At 40.0% G+C, this 23,013-nt stretch overlaps 1 protein-coding gene across 1 annotated transcript in view; it reads left to right on the forward strand.

Moving 5' to 3' along the window:
- runx3 (RUNX family transcription factor 3) overlaps positions 1-23,013 on the forward strand; it is a 126,237-nt gene that overhangs the window by 97,503 nt on the left and 5,721 nt on the right. Inside the window, exon 7 of the mRNA XM_051919028.1 lies at positions 9,485-9,565. Within this exon, the coding sequence (XP_051774988.1) occupies positions 9,485-9,565 (81 nt within the window). The remainder of the gene's footprint in view (positions 1-9,484; positions 9,566-23,013) is intronic.

Here is a 23,013-nt window from a genome sequence, read left to right on the forward strand (position 1 = left end):
TTTTATTATAGTTTTTTTTCTACTGTAATAATTTATAATATAATACAATAAAGAACTTTTTCTACTTTCACTGACATTTCTCTGGTTGAGAATATGGCATTATTATAAATTGTTAAATGGCTACTGTAAGGAGAGTGTGTTGTTTATGCTCTTGTGCAGACGGGTTCTTTCCTGAGGACACTGTTTTATTCTCACTGTCCAAACAGAAGAACTGTATTTAGTTGAGTGACACCAATAATTATGTGCAAGGTTGACTTTGTTTGCATCTTGCTACAGGCAGGTGTCTCATCCAAAGCGACTCCATGCTTTACACTTTTACTCACCTACATTCTTCACTTCCTAATGTGTTAACAATGGACAAATGTAGACAGATGGTTTCTGCTGACAGAACAAGTAAAAGCCTTGCCTTTATTTAACTGTAAGCATGCAGGTGCTTCCTATTGACTGCTGTGTTCCTCACATTCTTCTGGTTTTTCTCAAGAGGATCTTTCAGATTTTTAGGAGATAGAAATGCAATCTATATATGAAGCAACTGGATTAGATTCCTGGTGTTATTTCTAAGTGACTGGAAACCATAGAGCCTTCCAGTTATGTCTGTGTCCCATCCTTTCTGTTGTTTCGCATAACTGTTGGCTGATGGCTATCAATGTGATTACTCTATTCAAACTAACAAAGAAATCTGAGCATTTTTGATAACCTCGATAATAAAGTATGGGTGGTGCAGTGGGTAGCGCTGCTGCCTCACAGTTGGGAGACCTGGGGACCTGGGTTTGCTTCCCAGGTACTCCCTGCGTGGAGTTTGCATGTTCTCCCCGTGTCTGCGTGGGTTTCCTCTGTGCGCTCTGGTTTCCTCCCACAGTCCAAAGACATGCAGGTTAGGTGGATTGGCGATTCTAAATTGGCCCTAGTGTGTGCTTGGTGTGTGGGTGTGTTTGTGTGTGTCCTGCGGTGGGTTGGCACCCTGCCCGGGATTGTTTCCTGCCTTGTGCCCTGTGTTGGCTGGGATTGGCTCCAGCAGACCCCCGTGACCCTATGTTCGGATTCAGCGGGTTGGACAATGGATGGATGGATAATAAAGTATTTGATTGTTTTTAGTCATTCATTAACTATTCTATCCATTATGTTAATATTATTGGTTTCAACGTGTCAATGCAATATGCACAATATAATTCAGTAACCGAAATACAGTTAAATATGAAGTGCTCCATCCAGCCTTCATATTCCTAGCCCAACAGAACAAGAGCTTACTAAAAGGTAATCAGTCAGGCAAACTAAAGCAACTTTAAGGCGTGCAGCAGCTAAGCTTGTTCATTGATTGCTTGAGATGGTGCTAATGGAGAATAGCATTAATAGAGGCCTGACATATATTGAAAACATGTTGTAATTATTGGCTCTAATGTAAATATAATTTTTTCTAATTTTATGTAAGGACATGCTATGGTGGGCACGCTAGCCCCTTTCTGGTTAAACTGAATGAGAAGACAAGCAAGTAGTGTGGTGCTGGCTCTTCCATCTGGTGTTACCCCAAACAGGGTTATTAAGGGGGGATGGACTTGCTTCTTTCATTGTAGGGTGCAGGATTTTAGAGTTGAGGAGCATTAGGTAAATGGCAGAACTCAGGCTTTTCAAGAAGCTTCTTCATCTTAGTCCTCACTTCCACACCTGCACTCACTCACTCCTGGAAAGTTAGAGTCATAGATTAACCTGACGTATACATTTTTGGAATCTATGCAGAGAAAGACTACACAGACACAGAGAGAGACAGACTATAGAACTTCACACTGACCCTGACCAGACAAGAAGTCAAGGCCTAATTCAAGAAACTGTACTGCACTACTACAGCTGCAGTACATTTTTACATTATATAAACAAATAAATGTGCCATTCAGTCCAGTAGAGGTTCATGTTTATTATTGTGTATATAGTGCAATTAAATTGTTACTTGAATGTCTCCCACAAACTATTCCTAGTAATACAATAGCAACAACAGGAAATAAATGTGCAGTTTGAGGACATCATGGAGATTGGTTCTGTTTTAAGGTGTGCTTATGTTTGTAAATGTATGGTTTAGCACTGTACTGTTAATTAATCATCAGCATTAATACTGTCATGCCAATTATCCTAATGATAATTGTAGTAGTAGCACACTGAGCCAGGGCTCTCCAGGGCACCCTGTCCTCAGTAGGTCCTTCTAACACTTACCATGAATTTCCAGATATCCCCAAGTTGATTTCACCCAATTGGCCATGCCATGTATATTATCTGCAAGATATTTTTGCTTTATAGCTGCATTTTCCTTTGGGAACAAAAGTTTCTATCTATCTATCTATCTATCTATCTATCTATCTATCTATCTATCTATCTATCTATCTATCTATCTATCTATCTATCTCTCTCTCTCTCTCTCTCTCTCTCTCTCTCTCTCTCTCTCTCTCTCTCTCTCTCTGGAAATGCAGCAGTTTAACTATAAAGTTATTCCGTATTCTAAACTTATCATAGAGAGTGAGCCCAGTTTCCCAGCACAAGCAGCTCATTTTGGATTCTGGTAACCATGATCTAATTTTTTCAGTCGCTACCCAGAGCCTGTGACCCTAAGCGAGGCTGTAGAAGTAGAATGACTGGTAAATCAAAAAGCTTTGTCCAATTACTTAGCTTCCACATTACCACCATGGCCCATTATATCAACAAAACTGCCACCATTATACTGATAGTATACCGATGGTTAGGCAATCTCAAGATCCTTAAAGAACAAGACCCTGGGATACTTGAAATCCTCTTCTTAGTGCTGAGGTTCACCTGTAATTGATTAAATGTTAATTAAACTTAACTCAATAAAGTTATAAAGATGTTCAAGTACTTTATACAAAAAATGAATTGCATGTTTTAACTTTCTTTGGCTGTAAATAAAGGGTTCCTTCTGTTTGGAGCTTTGCACATTTATACTCATTCCAGATTTTCTTTAGAGCAGAAAAGCAGTTCATTTTTTACTTGGAAAACTCATAATAGATGAAAACAGTGTGCCATTTTCCATACAGTCAACTGAGCAGGTGACAGCTTATATACAAGGGGAACACTTCATATAAAACTGACATCGCTAATCAAAAAAAAAAAAATCCACCATGACTTCTCCACAAGACTCCACAGTACTGGAGTCTACTTCTTCTTTATCTTCTCCCATTTAGGGGTCACCACAGCGCATCACCCGTCTCCATCTATCCTCGTCTTTTACATCATTTTCTGCCACACAGACTGCCTTCATGTCCTCTCTCACCATATCCATAAACCTCCTCTATGGCCTTCCTCTTCTCCATGGTACTGAATACAGAGTTTATCCGTGGATGGTTGATGCCCCATTTAGTACCACAACCTGGTCTTTCCTTCATATTACCAGTTAAAATGCTCATAAATCCATGTTTACTTAATTAGTGGAGTAATGCCAGATCATATATCATAATGCTTTACAAGACTGATACTTTTATATATTTCAGACATAGATAGATAGATAGATAGATAGATAGATAGATAGATAGATAGATAGATAGATAGATAGATAGATAGATAGATAGATAGATAGATAGATAGATAGATAGATAGATAGATAGATAGATAGATAGACTAGTCTCATACATTCCTTATAGTCTATTGATTTCATTCAGATTTGTTTACACTATTATAAATACATTTTTTCACTGTTTTTTATTATTAAGAATTAGACAGATATGAAAGGCACATATAACATAGGTAGATAGAGCTCTTTAAGATGATCATACTAGAGTTCAGTAGATATGTTTATATTAATGAAATGCAAGGAAATAATTTACATAAACCCATGAAAGGCACAGGTTCTGTTTTGTAAGCACACTAGACTTTATTTCATTAGGAGTGGCTGGCAGCTAAGTAGAACAAACTTTTTTTTTTTAAATGAGCAAAGTTTAAATTAGCCATCATTGCAAAACAAGCCCTAACAGGATACTCTGTGCCTCTGGCTTATTATCCTAAGTGTATTTTTGTAAGGCTCTTGCTGAAGGCAGGCGTCTAGACTATTAAATGACAAGATGGCGAGAGGGTCAAATGTAATTCCATGCTTATGGCTTTTAATAATCACAACATGCTAGTTTTCTTGTAAATAATGTCAGCATAAGATCCTTTTAGCTTAAGTGAAGACTAAAGATTTGCAGTTATTAACATAGCTGTTGCAATAATGTCTTGTGTTGCTCCAGCCTGGAAGGCCTCCCATTTGCAGCTGTGTACATTTGATGTGTTCTTATCTACAGCGCGTGGTTTGTGAATATTTTGCACTGCAATGACCAAGTAAAAATAAAGCATGTCTTTTTTAAAATCCTTTTAAAGCATTTTTTAATGTTTGATACAGAATGCAGCAAGCAAAAAAAGTTCCTGTCAGTAAGAGTGCTATGATGTTTTTAATGTTTTTTTATTAAGGCATAAGAGGAATCATTTACGCTCGTTTTAAAGTAATGTGCTTAAGTTTATTATTTTACATTTGGGAGATACTTTTATCCAAGGCAACTTACAAGATCAGGTGCTACAACTTCTTATAGATATATCTAATACAGTTGGAGCACAGGAGGGTTAAGTGACTTATTTAGAGGTGGGACTTGAACCCGCAGAATTGCATGATAAGATGCAGGGCCTGAGTCACTATACTATGCTTCTCATAATAAGATAAATACTGTAACTCTTCAAAAACATGGCAGGCAAAGCCTTGGTTTTGTTTCTTTCCCAGAAACATCATAATAATAATGAAGACTCTGCAAGTAGATAGGGGTGGGTTCATATGCGTGTTAGGACTGTCAGTGCCTTCACATCAAAGAGCATCACAAGTTGTGCTTCATTTCAGTGTAAGCGGCCACATGTTGAAGTCACAGCATGCAAGGCCTAACAAAGTAAGGAAAGATGAAATGGCTTATGGATAGCAAATTACCTTGTAGAATTTTTAGTCTGCATACTTGCACTTGCAATAATTCATCTTGTGGAAGTGTTGTACCTAAAAAGCCATGTGCTTCAGGAGTACAGAAACATATCGAGATTTGAGTGAGGAGATGTGCCGTGGAGTCACCCGAAAGAGGCAGCTGGTCTCTGTGAGATGTGTGCCAAGTCAGCCTTTTCCTGGCTTTACTGAAGCTCAGTACTGTAATCATGGGACTCATGAGAAATCCCAGCCCCACATCGTAATGGCTGCCTGAGGAAATGTTAATAGCCTTTGAATTAGGCGGAAATATTTCATAACACAGCCCTAAGACTTTATACTTAAAATCAGAAAATATTACATGTTAGACTTTCGCTCACATGACTGCCTTGCACTACCTTTAATGTGTCTTGGGATTGTGCTCAGTGTGAAACGTGCTATATTAAACAAAGAGACTGATTGAATAAGTTGACTTGAAATACAATTCATCACTTCATTTTAGACATGAACTGGCCCAGTACCAGGGTTGGTTCCCATCTTGTACCCAGCTGCTACTGGGTTAAGCTCCAGCAACCAGTAACTCTGAACTGGGTAAGCAGGATAGAAAATTGATGGATGGATGAAAGATAACTCTACTGGCAGGGAAGAAGACACATTAGACGACGCCATTTCTGAGTGTGTTTTCAGTTTGGTAAAGTCTCCACCACTCCATCCGCTCTAATTTGGGGTCTTAATAAGAAATGTAATGATTTACTTCCTGAGGTACAAGTGTGCAATAAATAAGAATAGATTCATCAAATATTAAAAAATAATAAAATGTGTACATCAGTTTAAATGTTTAAACTGTTAACTATCCTCAGTTGTAGTAGAAAAAAAATAAAAATTAATATACTGTATTCGTAATGGCTGACCTTGAAACAACCTAATACAACACCAGACAGGCTTATGTTTGAAATCTGTCATTTTTGAACCTTCTAGGTGTGGCTGTTACAGGGCCAAAGCCACTAGTAAAGAATTCAAATATTACATTCATGATCAACAACCTCAAAATAGCATAAAATGACACTCCGCATTCCCTTATTACGGAACCACATTTTTTCAAGCCACTCACATCCCAATAGAGGGTGAACCGCTGTGGTCGATTGATCTGGCGTACACAACTTCAAGTCCTACTGGTCATTTTTGCTGAAGACGCCTATTGCTTTACTCTTTATCATAATGGTATACTTTCCTGCACAAAATATTGTCCACAAATTGCCTCAAATTAGGGTTTTTCAGGTCTCGAGGGTCATAAATATGGGGAACCCCAAAAAGCTTGATGTCTTGCCTAACTAGACATCAGGAAAAGTCAAACAGTATATCGTTTCTTGTTGCGGTGAGTCAGGAGGCACCGGATAAAATAACCGAATTGATCTCAAAGCGTTCATGATTTCTTTCAGCTCAGTAGAGAACATTGCAAATTCATCTTCCACACATCCCTGTGGGTGATCCTCCAACACCCCAAAGTCATGTGTTTAAGAAATGTTGATGTGGGTGTGAGCATGAGTGTGCCCATAGTGGACTGGCACCATCTCCAAGACTGGTTCCCACTTTGTGCTTGATGCTGTCAAGACAGGCTCCCGCCCCTGCAACCTTGAATTAGATTAACTTGATCATAAAATGGGTGGTTGGATCGGTGTTTCAAATTACACTGTAGCAGCAAAGGCTCATAAATTTGCCAGGTGCATTCAGTCAATGAACTGCCACTCTTACCTTTTCTGTTCCTCTGGCCTGAGACTTATTTAGAGGAATTTAGTGATATGCAGCATCCATGGGTCCCTGCATTCATGCTGAATTTAGGTAACATTCCGAGGTCTGTTCAGCTCTGTTCTGTTAATTGGCAATCTGTGTTCAGTATTATAGTTGTCAATTTGCCAATCAAAATATTTGAAGGAAATGTTTATTTTCTTCTTGAAATCACACCAGCTGCTGAGCCTGTTGAATAACCCCATTTATATGTAAGAATTTGCCATTGTAAGGAGCAGACCATGTTCCAAGTACCTGAATGCTGACCCCAGCTTTTGGCGGAAATGTCCCAGCTTTGAAAGGGGAGATTTGAAAGCTGGTGGAACGACGCCCAGAAAAAAGACTTTGAATTGGCCCTAGGGGGGTCATGGCCCCTTAAGGTACATACCTGACCTGTAAATGTCGACCACTTCCACCTAAGCAAAAATGAAACAACAAAATCCCATAGTTTTTAACACAATGCTACGAAAACCTTACATTTGCATCCTCTTTGAAAAGAATGATAAAACTAGATGATAAATGCATGCAGATCAGTATATATTTTATTTTATGGGGGGGGGGGGGGGGTTATGGTAGCACAGTGGTTAGTGGTACAAAGCTCCAAAGTCACAGGTTCAGGTCTTTGCCTGGAAGACTCTGGGTGGAGGTTGCACGGACTACCATTGTCCATCTTTATCTATTTCCTAGTTTAATAGCTGCCAGGTTTATTTCTCCACTTGTATCTCACATTTCAAACGTATAAACTTTGGAGTGATTTGTGACTCAGAAATGACCTCTAATGGACTGGTACCCCATCCAGGATTAATTCCTACCGTACGCCTACCGTTTCCAGGACAGGCCCAGTTCCCACAAACTTTACTACACACCCAGTTACACTGGGGTGCAAATTTGAAGCCACCTTTTTATTGTGGAAAAGAAATAGCGTCCCACTACATTTGTTTTGCTTTGTTTTTTTACACTGCAGTGTATCTATTAATTTACTGTGAGATATGTGAATGAAGCATGGTTATGTTCTCTTTTGTTATTTGTGATTCCACATCTGAATCCAGTCCAGATTATGAAACTAGAGCCACTGAGGCCAATAGACGTGTTTGAAAAGCAAAATCAGACCCCAAGTCAAAGAGAGGACTTTGTTGTCTTTTCTTTTACTTTACTGTTTTTATGTTAAGTCCACATCTGCATTTTGGCTAGATAACAGGACACAAAAAAGTGATACAGGCCAGACATTGCTCACAAAATTAGAAACCCTTCAGAATGTTGCTAGGTTTGAATTTTAACATAGACTTCAGATAATAATCTATGCCTCCGGCTAAACTTCCCGTAATTCAGCACACAGGCACGGCAAAGCAAAGGTTGTTGAAAAAAAATATGCCTTATATTTTTCTTATAAAAAATGCTATTAAGATACGCCCCATCCGGGTTAGATCCTGCTTTGTGCCCAAAGCTTACAGAACAGACTCTGGCTGATCGCACCCCTTAAATGGTTTGAGCAGGTTTCACATAAAAGGGATAAATGGATGGATAGATGATAAGAAGAGACTGAAGGATCACCAGATCAAGTGATCACTCAAAACAGAAATGCATGCCAGTCCTTCCCTTATCAATCATAGAAGAACTGGCCACAAACGTTAGAGGGAGGTCTCATTGTTTTCTGGCCCTCAATGACACATTCAGCCCATACATTCCTAGAAGAAATATTTGCAATTCAAACAAACGTTCACAAAATCTTGCAAAAATGTCACTGTTTTTGAGTGTGAACACATGACAGAAAAACCTGCACACACCAGAGGTGTACAAAACGAGCTGATGTGCCAGTGATGGACCTGGCATTAGTAACTCCCACCAATGTGAACCTGCTACATTCATGCTTTAGATTGGATGCCTATGACTGAGAAGCCAAGCACCCCATTAAGTAAGTGAGTGACTAGAAGCAAAGTGAGTTAATGGTGGGACTACAAGCATAGGAGGACCTGAGCGTCCCTAGTGACAGTGTTCATTCATGGAGCCATGCGCAGTCTATTCACAACTGACCAGAGAGTCAATAATAGGACTTGCTAAGCTCTGGAAGTGAGTGCGCAGTAAAAAAAAAGGCAGAAGAGAAATAATAGTTCACAAGTTTAATTGGAGGCTATGCATTATGGAAGTAATTCATTGTTACAAACATTTGCATCATTTAATATTTGACAATATTGTCTATTTTTTTTTTCTTTGCTATATTGATATTTATTTTTCTACACATACTGATCCATATTAGCAGAGGCATGATGTAAAAATCTAAATTAATCATTTAAAGTGCAGTGCATCCGAAATACTGCATTTTAAGTGCCTGAATTACACCCACTTCTTTCCTGCGGGTACTTTACAAACAACAGGTGGACACGATGAGTGGCAGAGTGGTTAATGCTGCCCCTTCGTAGCTCCAGGGACTTGGATTCAGTGCTCAGCTCAGCTAGTGTCTCTGGTGTGGATTTTACACATTTTCAATGTACCCTAGTTCCCTCTTACATACCAATAACATGCATGCGAAGTACATGGTGACTTAAAAGCAGTCTGTCCTGAGTGTGTGAAATGCCTTGTCATGGCCAAGACTGGCACCTGCTTTATGCCTGATGCTGCCCGCATTGTCTCCAGCTTCTAATGATTCTTTAATGGAAAAAGTGATGATGCTCTTTTTCATTGTCATTAATGCTTCCTTTTACATTTTGTAGTAATAAACAAAGAGTATAACATGTCCGTGTGCCTTCTGATTAATGCATCTTTTGATATTTGCAGCTCTATGGCCTGAACAGATTGACACCACTCCCAGCTTACCTATAAAAGCCTGCAAGGTGGAGGATGATCTGAGGTGGACAGGTAAGTGCAGAAATGTGCAGTCACTAAACACTTTGTTTAATTACATGCATAGGATAGGTGTGGATCAGGAACCTATTTCATTTTTTAGGCCCATCTTATCTATCTGATGATACTGATATTTCTTCATGCGTGAACTACCATTATCCTGAAGGTTTAGACAATTCCACATGTAAAAAGTGTTAGCTAATCATGTCGTATCCATCTTCCTAATTTCCTTGTTTCTGATGCATGCTGATGGGTCTGCAACTGGTAAAAGGAGCAAGTAAAGACAATAACACTGGGACATTGTAGAGATGAAACAATACATAGCATAGGGATACTGAAACTGAGAATGTTAGAGCTATGTGATATTTAAGTTTGCAGGGAGAAAAGTAGCCAAATTCAGAGTCTAGCTTCTTTTGATACAATGATGGACTTCCTAATTTGGATTTCAGTAGGAAATCAGATTATTTGAATGTCGCCGCACCCACCACCTGATGAACCACCTATATTAAGACCCGAGTGCCAATCCTGCAACCAACCCCCAAGTTTTCCCTGTATGTTGGAGGATCTGCTTCCAAGGTTGTATACAGATTAACGCCATACACAGCATGAAGCAATTGCAGGTTAAGGGCCTTACTCAAGGGTCCAATGAAGTAGAGTCACTTCTAGTGTTTACGGGATTCAAACCGGTAACCTTCCTATAGCCTTAGAACCATCATTTTGCCAGTCTTCTCTCATATAGACATAAGACTGGAATAAATCTCATATAGACAACCAAAAATAGTAGATAAGAATAAATCAATACACACTTATATACCACAGATATACTAGTAATAGATATCCTAGAGTCCATGTTTAGAGATTCATTTTTCTGTTTCTAATGATAAGTCTGGAGAGGAAAAAAAAATTAAAAATCCCTAGGAGTGAGATGTAAGAGAAAAAAAAATCTGTAGGGGTTCCAAGGGCCAAAAGACCCTCCCTGGGCAAATTCCTGGGTTTCAAAACTCTTTGTTTAAATAATTGAAGGATGTTAGCTCAACATCCTGTTCCTTAACATCAGTATCTCATCTATTACTCACTATTTTGACGAACTTGGAGTCCCAGCTTTTCTGCCCATCGAGCTACATTTTCTGTACTCTGTAGACACATTCTATGTAAATGTTTATAGCCAAAAGTCTCCTTCATGGCATTCAAACCCAAATACAAAGAATCAGAATAGATCAATGAGGGTGAGAATCATTTAAGTAACAATTAAAGAAAATCTTTAAACAAAATCTTTTAACTTGTCTTGTAAGCTTTTACACAGGCTTACCTCTTTACTCAAAACTGAGTTAACAACTAAAAGAAGCTATAGATATTTAAGCCGTACTATGGGGCTGTTCCCTACATTTCCAGGGCCTTGGAGTCTAGAGCTACCAGAAAGGAGTCCACTTTGAATATCCCAGGAGCCACTGCACAATCGAGCGCTGCCTGTCGCTACCTGATCTGTGCTACATGCCCAGTTTGTGATATACATACAGAGAACTTTAATGCATGTGTACTGTATGCGTACTCCATCTCACACATTATGGTGCTGCTCATTCTGTTTCACACAATATTGTTAGTACATATTCAGTGTGATAACACTATCACACTGCCTTTTATTTACTTGGGTGGGAAAGCAAAATTATTTTGGACTTCTGCTACCCATGGCTGGCTTGGAGGAATCCAACAGGCTTCTTGCATATTCACAAAACACTTTCTGTAAACTTTGTGTCTCTGGAGAATTCCCTTTTTGGTCCACCTTTTACTGCGTAGTACATTCTAGACAGACAAGCAGACAGGCAGACAGATAGATAGATAGATAGATAGATAGATAGATAGATAGATAGATAGATAGATAGATAGATAGATAGATAGATAGATAGATAGATAGATAGATAGATAGATAGATAGATAGATAGATAGATAGATAGATAGATAGATAGATAGATAGATAGATAGATAGATAGATAGATAGATAGATAGAAAAGGCATTGTTTAATAGATATAACTGAAAATGCCCTTATCCAGCACTCATACAAAGAGACTGATTAATATTGATTTCAATAAATAAATCAATGGACAGGGCCTGAAGTAAATAAAAAAGGAGGCATTTTTATTTATAGAATTATTTCTTTAAATATGTTTTTACTTATTTAAAATTATATATGATATAATTAATGGTGAAGTGCTGCCAATTTCTTTGGAAAGTCATTAATATATCTTAAGTGGTAAGCTAAGAGATGTCGCCTAAGCTGATGCATCATGTGCAGGCACACTGAGAGTGTTTATTTGCTAAAGGAGTGGGCTGAATAGTCCTTGCTTGCAAACCATTTAAATGTCATCCTATTGTGCAGAAGTCAGAGGAGGTGTCTGTTAAAAGGGCCCCACTCATTCTCGTACCTGCTGCAGGCCATCTTATCTGGCTAAATGAAGCTTGTGATTGCTATCTGTGTCCCTGTGCCACTGAAAGTTATTCTTGACCTTCATAAGGTGCACATTTGTCAGACCACACTGCTTAGAAGCAGGTCATAACTATCTGAATGCATGATTAAAGCACTTCTATAAACTTGCTGTAAAACATTGTGTATTCTCAGCTTTGATATGAGTCACAGGTAAGAAGAGGTTGGATAGTTCAGCTAGTCTTAAGTAAATCACCACTGGGCCCAGTGTTATTCCATTTTTTTAGGTCATTTACAACAGTGGTCGCCAAATTGTACACGTGTTATTGTTATGCTTCTGTTAATATGCCTAGCGTGATACAAACCCTGCAATTTTGCAGAGATAAAGGCTTGCAAGAAACTTGGCTGAGAATCATTGTGTGCTTGGAATGCTAATGAAGAGGATGTGCTTTTGAAAAACTTGCTTTTTTATGGACATTTGCATATTTTGCAAACAGCATTTTTATCCATCTCCTGAATATTTTCAACAATGCTGTGGTCAAACGCTCGACTGCCAAGCCATAATGGACACCCGTCATGCCTGACACTTCTTTAATTTATACCATGAATCGGTATATACTTGAGTGCATAACATTTTGATTGAATTCACATTCCTCAACAACTAAAACATTTCATGCAAGAGAAATTGCTACTTGCTTTTCTGTCTTCAAGGAGAGTTGTTCTTTTGCTGTATTTCTTTAAATTTTTTTTTTTTTTTGGCATTTTGTGTTACAGATAGCACACAAGAGATTTCACACCTTCTAGAAGTAGCTTTATACCATCATACGTTGTACATTTTGAGCTTTTTTTAATTATAGTGTGCTTGTAGAAACTGGCAGATGCCTCAAATATGGCGATGTTATTCAGTGTTCATGGCTCTATACTGACTTTGACATTACATTTAGGAACTTGATGTTCTTTCAATCAGACAGGGAAAATATTTGCGCTAAGGCCTACCATCTCTTATGAGTTTTCTAGCAAGAACTGGACTAAGAGACAAAAGATGCTTTAAATATGATGTCTGTATTTAGTATGCATGGTTTCAGACTGATTCTGGGCTAAAATGGCAAAGTCTACAGAGGTGTCCAACTACAAGTCTGGTGGGCTAGCATGGCTACAAGTTTTGTTTCCTGTCACTTTCTTTATTGGTGACCAATTTTTGGTGTTACTTTAAATGCATTGTTTTTAAGACTCGGTCCTCTGAATTGCTTCTTTTTTCCTTAAATGGTAACCAAATAAAAAATAAAATGTGATCAGAGCCAACAGATGAGCAGCTAAGTTGGGGCCTCAAACTCCAACCTGTTTCTTAATTAGAAGTCAATTCTTGATGTTAATTAAACCTGTTATCTGATTTCATGGCTTGTTGATATCTCATTCTGCCACACCAGACATTACCAAAACTGTCGATTTTCTTTTTTCTAAGAACACCATCAAGTTTTTTGCAGACCTAAGCAGATTATTACTGAGACCTTCACCTTTCTTTATTTTCAGGTATTGTATGATGGACACAGGTTGCTGGTCATGCGTTGGCTCATTTTGTATCATAGTGTTGCCTTGCTGCTGTCTAAGGAAAAAAAGAAACAATTGAGGGGTCTGAGTGTTAAATAGCAAGTCAAATTAGGACCCGTTCTGAGGCCAGTCCATTTGTTTATGTAAAATGTCTATGAGAGCCTCTGCTTCTTCTCAATAATCAAGAACATTCATCATTGACTGGCTGACTGATGATGCCTAAATTGCTCTGAAATGAGTGTTAAATATTATCATCCCCAATAAGAATATTACTTCCAATATTGAAAGTGTGGGTGGGTTTCATTCTTAGCATCCACCCACCTGCTTTACAAGCTCACTTATTCCAGGACACAAAGAAGGAGAGGCTGAGTGAGATGGGAACACGCAGAACTTCACAGACCATTGTCTGCTTCCTTCAGATGTGAGGCAGCTCTATGCCTAATTGCTGCTCTGTCATTTTTATGTAAACTTTTATTTCTGAATAATGTGTTGGCGCAATGTATAGTGGAATTGCCTTAAACCTGTAGGGACCTGGATTTTGATTCGCAGTGTGGAGTTTGCCAGATCTCCCCATGTCCATAAGATGTGCTTTTATGCTGTCGGCATCAACTTGGCTTTATTTGGACAAGTGAGTCAATGTACCCATCTTGACTGGTCCTTCACTTGAACCTCATTCTTCTGGAATTGCATACATTCCCTGTGTGATCCCTGTGCTGGTAGATGGAGATTTTGATAAAGCATAAGTAGATAGAGAGAATGTTTTTTAAAGAGAGCTCATTATTCATCTGCTTCTTTTTGGAGTTTAGAATGTCAAACAAAAATAAAGTTAAGTGTCAAAGCAAAGTACCAACGCTTGTGAAAACTTCATGTGAATATGTTTGATAAATTCTGAATATTTCCAGCCTTCTGTTGAATTTTATCCACTGACGATAAAGCATTTTATTCAAATCGAGGCACCAGGAAACAAGTAAAATGATCATACTGTCCTTTACATGCAAAAGTAAAACTGCTGACGCCTGCAGGAAGCTGAGAGGCTCGGCTCATTAGGACGCAGCAGCCAGCACAAGCAAGTTCCAGCTCTAGGCCAGCTTGTGACATTCATCAGCCAGGGACGTTTTGGGAACATGTAATGCTTCATCAGTGGCTCATTTTCAGGAGAATTCAAGTCCTTTCTCACAGTTGTTTAGCAGTTTCTTTTCACTGTCATTTTCAAGTTTGCCAATGTCTGTTATGTCTAGATCTCACCAAATCTTGCCAGTCACCCAATTGGAATCACACCCAACCTCCACTGTCACATCGCGGGTGATGCTGGTTCACCATGCCCTTTTTGGGCTGAGAATTAGGCATGTGGTTAGGGTGCCCCCTGGACAAACGTTCACACAACATTTATTAGTCTCAGTTCACTAGAAGAGCAAACAGAGGCAGAGCTAGGATATGCTGGAGAGATAATATCTGTGGGAGCGCCTATGGGATATGGAGTGTTCAGCTCTGCATGTTGCCACTGCGACATTCACCAGGAAAAGTGGGTGGAAACTGAATGAGTGATTCATTTTCAAATGTGCTCGGGATCTTTGAAGACCATTTTGGAGTCTTGGGAGACAAGCACTGTAATTAGTGCGCCGCTGCAGCCTTGCGTCAGGGCAGAGGAGCGACGAAGTGTAGGAAATGCTGAGCCAGGTCTCAGTCTGACAAACCTCACGAGTCACATCTTCCAGACTTACATCCTCCGTCAGTGAATTAGTCATTAATAAAAAAAAAATACTTAGGGGAATTATAGTATTTAGTAAAATATTTAATTAATCAATGAGGAATTTGCCTGGCAAACTCTAAGGATGATGCAACTTGAGCAGCGACGTGGGCGTGAGACAATGGAAACAATTCCTGTTGTGTAATTTGATATAGCATGGCCACAACTTTACACTATGTGGGACTTGTTTCTTCCTGTATCAAAAAAATGGACAGAAATTAAGGTTTAGAAATAAAGCTGAGGTTCGGGAATAAAGATGACAAATGATAATGAAGGCAGTGCTTTTAGCCAGGTTTACTTTGTATTTAGCATGTGCCAGAAGACTAGGTTTGAATCTCAACCTTCATGAAGAGTTTGCATGTTCTTCCGCTTGTCTGAGTAGGATTTTGGGGTATTTTGGTTTCTCCTCACATTCCAGTGGTGTGCAGGTTAAGCTGATCGGTGGTTTTAAGTGAACCCATTGTCAGTGAAGGAGTGTGCCCTGTAATAGACCAGGGGTTGTTTTTCAATGTAGAGAAAAAGAAACCGCATGAGTAAGAAATGACTCCTAAACTAGAGCCAAAAAGCAAATATTGGTTCACAACAGAGGAACATCCAGTTAAGCAATGTGCAGTTTCTCCTCTGGGGCAGTAGTGGTTTATGGAAGGGTAGAGTGTAATGTGGTTGGTTTCTCAGACAGTTGTACACATTACAAACTTTTGCTGCTCAATGGCTGTTAGAGACTCCTCAGTGTATATCTCTGTACTCTCTTTTTATGGGTGACAGGCTATCATGACACACCCTTTTCTGGTGTGAATGTTATCTGGAATTGTTCTTGGACCCAGTAATCTCCATGCATGAATAATATGTTCAGCAAAACCAGGAAAAAATGAAATTATCTTTAAAGGTAACACAATGGCCTTATAACATATACCAAACTGCTTAACCCTGACACCAGTACATACACAATCAGCGAAAGTAGATGGTTAATGGCAGAAAGATGCCTTTCTCTCTAATTTAAAACATTAACTAACATACCTGAGAAGGTGCTAGAGTGCTGTAGCATGTTACACGGCATTGGTACCGCTAATGTGATGGCCTATCATACATGTTGGCTAGGGATCTGCACTGGCAATCGGAAGATTGCCGGTTCGAATCCCGCAAATGCAAAAAGGGACTCTGCTCTGTTGGGCCCTTGAGCAAGGCCCTTAACCTGCAATTGCTGAGCCCTTTGAGTAGTGAGAAAAGCGCTATATAAATGCAAAGAATTAAATGTTGTAGGTTCCGCACTGGTGCTGTTTTTTCAGGTTTGCTACCATCTTCTCACTGTCACATCCATATGACCAGCATGCTAAGGGGATGGGCTGACCCTCCTGAGTCACAAAAACCAGTGATTCATCCCTCTGTCGATGGTTGTAATAATAATAATAATTCATTACATTTATATAGTGCTTTTCTCAGTACTCAAAGCGCTATCCACACAGGGAGGAACTGGGAAGCAAACCCACAATCTTCCACAGTCTCCTTACTGCAAAGCAACAGCACTACCACTGCACCACCTGTGAGGACATCAGCATCAGCAATGCATTTTTGGTGGTCTGCACCTTCGGCATAACCATCTTGGGGTCACCATGACCTGAGAATTGCCCAGTTATCCTTTTTCTAATGAGCCCAATGTGTGGCCCACTAGTGGCAGTCTTGAGTACAACAGCCGGGTAATGTAATTATTTACATACCTGCTTCATACTGGTCTTTAGGCAAACTGAACCTCTGCTCCTGGGTGCAAGTGGTTTTTGGTACAATGTACATATAAAAAGTAGCCCTTCTGTACATAAAGCTACACTAGCTTTCCCATGAGGGTGATTGTTCTGCCATGCAATGGCTACTCCTACCCACAACTGCAGCAACAGGAGCACATGGTAGCCCTGAAGTATTTAAGCGAATGGTGCATCAGAACAGCACACAAAAACATAAATATCATACCCTGTAGAGAACAGAACAGAAGATGAATAACAGCAGCCATTTAGCAGTCCAGGCAACACTCTTCATAGTCTGCTTTCCTCAGATTTTGGTTCCAGCTCAAGAAATTTATTTTTTTTATATCACTGGGTGAATTTAATGTATTTTCCTGGTGTGCTTTAAAAGGTTTTCAATGCTCACCACAAACCCAAAGGCACACATCACAGAAAATATTCCAAAAATATTAAAATGATACATTGAGCCAATTAAGGAAATCCTTATAAAAGCAGAAGTCTCTTTCAGGGGTTTGGCTGGAATGTTTCAGGCCAGGCCAGGTGTTCATCCCAGGTGGCATGCAGTGTGCAACTGAGTCCCCAGAGAGGCACATTATCTGCTCACTGATGACATCAAACCCGGCTAGAGACGCTTCCAAGAGGCTTCAGCCATTTGCTTTTTAGTTGACTAATATGTTAAAGGAGAAGGAACATTCTGTTTTAGGAATTTTTGTCGATCTACAGTATTGAAATTGATTTTTTTTTTTGCCCTTTCCGATTATTCCAGTAATTGCATGATTGATGTTCTAGCACAGTTAGATTAAAAATAAAACCTGTGGTTATGGTTGAAAAGTATAAGAAAATCATTGGGTACCTGAGCGGTCTGAGGTCAGGGTTTGAGTTTTCATCCATTTGCATGTGTGGATTTCCTTGCAACCACCTGTGGTGCTCTGCATTCAAGCTTGAAAAAACATGGCACAGCTGAACATGCTTCATTTGAATGCTGGACTGAGAAAATAACAAGAAAACAAATTCAAATGCCCAGCAAATCAGGATGACCAGCTGAAACCTCATCTCTTAGAGCACTTAAGCAAGCGAGGAAGTCAGTTTGTGAGCAGTAATATGTCTCATACATTTACTGTATATCCATACATTTCTATCCATTTTTTATCAATATTCTGACCTGGAAAAATTCATATTGTTTAGGCATAGCCACAGAAGCCAGTCCTTGGCAACATACCAGTCCACACCAATCTGTATATCTCGGTTAATCTATTTTGGAATGATCTTACTTGGGTTGTGAAGGTCCAGGGTCTAATCTTACAGCTGTACCCATAGCTGCCATAAACCCGGCTCCTTATCCAGGACTATTTTCCGCATTGTACACCATGCATCCAGCTACTTGGAATCAACAGGTCTGCAGATGAGATGATATAAATATACTATATACTATCCATCCATCCATCCATTTTCCAACCCGTTATATCCTAACTACAGGGTCACGGGGGTCTGCTGGAGCCAATCCCAGCCAACACAGGGCGCAAGCCAGGAAACAAACCCCGACAGGGCGCCAGCCCACCACAGACTATATACTATATTTTTTTTATAATATATTAGAAAGTATGCCCTAACAGTTCTAGCAATAATATTTATCAGGCAGTGTGGCGTAGTGGTTAAGGTTTTGCACTTCAAACCCAGTGGTCAAGGGCTCAAATGCTGCTACTGACACTATGTCACCATGAGTAAGTCAGTGTACTCCATTTGGAAAAGCAAAAGAAATTTAACCAATTGTATCTGAAATGTTGTAAGTTGCCTTAGATAAAGACTGAGGTTGACTGATCACCAACTGCTCAGTAGGCGTAAACTTTATGTTAATCAAAAGAGGACACTGTGTATAAAACCTCGATGAGAAAACTGAAGTGCTACCTGCAACCAGAAGGTGCAACCAAGGTGAAGGAGGAGAGGAGCTCCTAAACAAAGGAAAGAAATGTGCACTTAACTTCCTGTAACGTGCTAGAGGACGACCAAGAAGGAACAAAGCAGTACCTACATCAAACCAATAGCACAAGTACTTTGAATCCTGGGAACTATTAATTGTAACTTAGTAGTTAGGATGACCAGCTAATCTACTATGGTATTGGTAATGTGCAGCACCCTCCTCAACCAAGACAAGACAATTAGGTAAATGTAAAATGTATTATAGTCAGTGTCCAGGCACATCTCAAACGACAGCAGTTCTGCTCAAGCACATAAAATCTCAAAATTTACTTTTTCAACTGAATATCAGTTAAGTTTATTTTATCAGGTCAGGTTGGGGAGCATGCACTGCTATTGACACACCCACCACATGACAAAACAGTTCAGGATCCCAGTTGGCAACCCCCCAGGCAGACATGTGGTCCAGTCTCACCCCCCAAAATCACCACCTATGTCGATGTCCCCTTGGCCGTGGTCAAGCCGCTCAGGTCCTCAACAATGAGGATTCTGTGATTTGCGCCACATTTATTTTATCGACTTCGATTTTTTTCTTACAAACAACGTGAACTGTTTTTGACAGAAAAGAATGCATAGCAGCCGTCACTAATGATGAAACATAGTGCAGTACACTATGTACTTTGTCATCATTTCCAATTATTTTGTGCTTTTATTTGCCAAATGTAACTGGCAGCACATGTAGCCATGCAGTTATCTATCATAGGAAAGCCAGCTGTGTCAGAAACTAACCGATAGAACCCACTACTTGTAATTAATTCTCAGTGTCCCACCCATATCATCTCAGGAAGTATAGCCAAACTGACACCTGGTGTGACCCGTCAGCAGAGACAGCTCGTTTTTCACAAAACTGCAAACCTCTGTGTATATACGTCCGGAGGACCGGAAGAGGGCTTACACCCTCCTCAGACCACGTGGGGGCAACCGCCCTTTTTCCTTTGGGGGCCATGGGTACAGAGCTTTGAAGCTCAACCCTGTAGGGGCCCGTGGTCACCGCCAGGGGGTGCCCCAATGCCTTTGGAGCCCTGGGCCTCAGCAATTCCACCACACCCGGAAGTGCTGGGGGAAAGAGAAGCAGGGACACACAGAGTGCACAGCCGGCACTTCCACCACACTGGGGAGTGTCGGTGGAAGATTGTTGGGAAGCACCTGGAGCACATCCGGGTGATTATAAAAGGGGCCGCCTCCCTCCATTTGTTGGTTTGAGTCGGGGGTGGAGAAGGACGGAGCTCAGGAAGAGAGGCAAGGAGGTGGCCTGAAAAAGAGAAAGGCATTCGAGTTGGCCTGGACTTTGGGGACTTTTGGGGGTTTGTGGTGCACTTATAATTGTATATATGATTAATAAACGTGTGTTGGGTGACGTCAACGTGTTCGCCTGTCTGTGTCCGGGCCGGCTTCCACAATATACATACAGTTCTGTGCAAAAGTTTTAGGCAGGTGTGAAAAAATGCTGTAAACAAAGAATGCTTTCAGAAATATAAATAATGATTGTTTATTGATATCAATTTACAAAATGCAAAGTGAGCGAACAAAAGAAAAATCGAAATCAAATCAATATTTGGTGTTACTACCTTTTGCCTTCAAACCAGCATCAATTCTTATAGGTTCACTTGCACAAAGTCACGGATTTTGTAGGATTATAGTCAGGTGTCTGATCAACCAATTATACCAAACAGGTGCTAATGATCATCAATTTCACACGTAGGCTGAAACACAGTCATTAACTGAAACAGAAACAGCGGTGTAGGAGGCTTAAAACTGGGTGAGGAACAGCCAAACTCTGCTACCAAGGTGAGGAGGTTGTGGAAGACAGTTTCATGTCATGGCAAGATTGAGCACAGCAACAAGACACAAGGTAGTTATACTGCATCAACAAGGTCTCTCCCAGACAGATTTCAAAGCAGACTGGGGTTTCAAGATGTGCTGTTCAAGCTCTTTTGAAGAAGCACAAAGAAACGGGCAATGTTGAGGATCATAGACGCAGTGGTCGGCCAAGGAAACTTAGTGCAGCAGATGAAAGATACATCAAGCTTATTACCCTTCAAAATCGGAAGATGTCCAACAGTGCCATCAGCTCAGAACTAGCAGAAACCAGTGGGATCCAGGTACACCCATCTACTGTCCGGATAAGTCTGGCCAGAAGTGGTCCTCGTGGAAGAGTTGCAGCCAAAAAGCCATACCTCCGACGTGGAAACAAGGCCAAGCGACTCAAGTATGCACGAAAACATAGGAACTGGGGTGCAGAAAAATGCCAGCAGGTGCTCTGGACTGATGAGTCAAAATTTGAAATATTTGGCTGTAGCAGAAGGCAGTTTGTTCATCGAAGGGCTGGAGAGTGGTACAATAATGAGTGTCTGCAGGGAACAGTGAAGCATGGTGATGGTTCCTTGAACGTTTGGGGCTGCATTTCTGCAAATGGAATTGGAGATTTGGTCAGGATTAATGGTGTTCTCAATGCTGAGAAATACAGGCAGATACATATCCATCATGCAATACCATCAGGGAGGCGTATGATTGGCCCCAAATTTATTCTGCAGCAGGACAACGACCCCAAACATACAGCCAAAGTCATTAAGAACTATCTTCAGCGTAAAGAAGAACAAGAAGTCCTGGAAGTGATGGTATGGCCCCCACAGAGCCCTGATCTCAACATCGAGTGTGTCTGGGATTACATGAGGAGACAGAAAGATGTGAGGAAGCCTACATCCACAGAAGATCTGTGGTTAGTTCTCCCTGATGTTTAGAACAACCTACTAGCCGAGTTCCTTCAAAAACTGTGTGCAAATGTACCTTGAAGAATTGATGGTGTTTTGAAGGCAAAGAGTGGTCACACCAAATATTGATTTGATTTAGATTTCTCTTTTGTTCATTCACTGCATTTTGTTGATTGATGAAAATAAATGATTAACACCTGCATTTTTGAAAGCATTCTTTGTTTACAGCATTTTTTCACACCTGCCTAAAACTTTTGCACAGTACTGTATATACATATATATGTATATACATATATATAATATATATATATATATATTATGTATAAAATGCATACTTGGTATAGGATGGAGACACTAGTAGTCTAAGGACTAGCAAGTGGTCATGGTGTCCTACAAGGACATAAAGCTGCATTAAGCAAGTGGATTTTAAGAGGTGTCATGACTGAAGTGTTTTAAATTATGAAGGGGACTAGTACAGTGTATCCCAGTTGTTACTTTCAAATAAATTCTGTAACAAAAATATGGGGACATGATTGGAAAATGGTTAAGGGCAGATTTCATACAAATGTTAGAACATTTTCCTTCATGCAAAGAATCATAGACATGTGATTACCAAATAATATAGCGGAGAGCAGGACATGATGTTATTTGGAACAGTATAAGTGAATAGGAGGGACAAGCTTATTGGGCTGATTGGCCTGATCTCATCACAATTGTTCTAATGTTCTGTAGAAAGAGAAGCTGATAGCAATACCAAAGAAAGGGCCCTGGAGTTTAATATCAGAGATCATTTGGAGTTTTGTTTCTCCTCCTCATGTTAACAGTACACCATCCAACATAAAAGCAAACAGTCCGTCCAGAGTAGCGGATCAGAAGCTGCAGCACAGCCAAGAGAACTTCTTTTTTCTTTTTCTCTTTTTGTTCCCACATGCTTTAGCCTCACAAGTGCATCCTCTGAGCGTTACAGTGTGTGTCACCTTTCATGGTTATGGCACGCCCTTTTCACACGCTGCCTTTCTAAATCCAGGCAGGCAGAATGAAAGCCCCACACGCCGCCTTCTCTTTACACTTACTATGAGCTATGATTTGCTTGCAGCAACTTTTTTTTTTTGTACATTTTTATCTGATTGTTTGCTGTCACTCTGCAGTGTTTCTCAGCATTAAAGTATAAAGATCATTGCAATGGTGGAAGTTTAGCAGAGTAGGTTAGTTGCTTTAGGTGTGAGATTAACTCAAAGTGTGAATTTAAAACCCGGCTTTTGCTCTAGCTGCACATTTTACACCCTTTCAGTTTAAAACAAGTGTTACAAACACGTAATCCCCCAAACTT

This window comes from Erpetoichthys calabaricus, chromosome 14, assembly GCF_900747795.2.
Source record: "Erpetoichthys calabaricus chromosome 14, fErpCal1.3, whole genome shotgun sequence".
NCBI classification, from domain to species: Eukaryota; Metazoa; Chordata; class Cladistia; order Polypteriformes; family Polypteridae; genus Erpetoichthys; species Erpetoichthys calabaricus.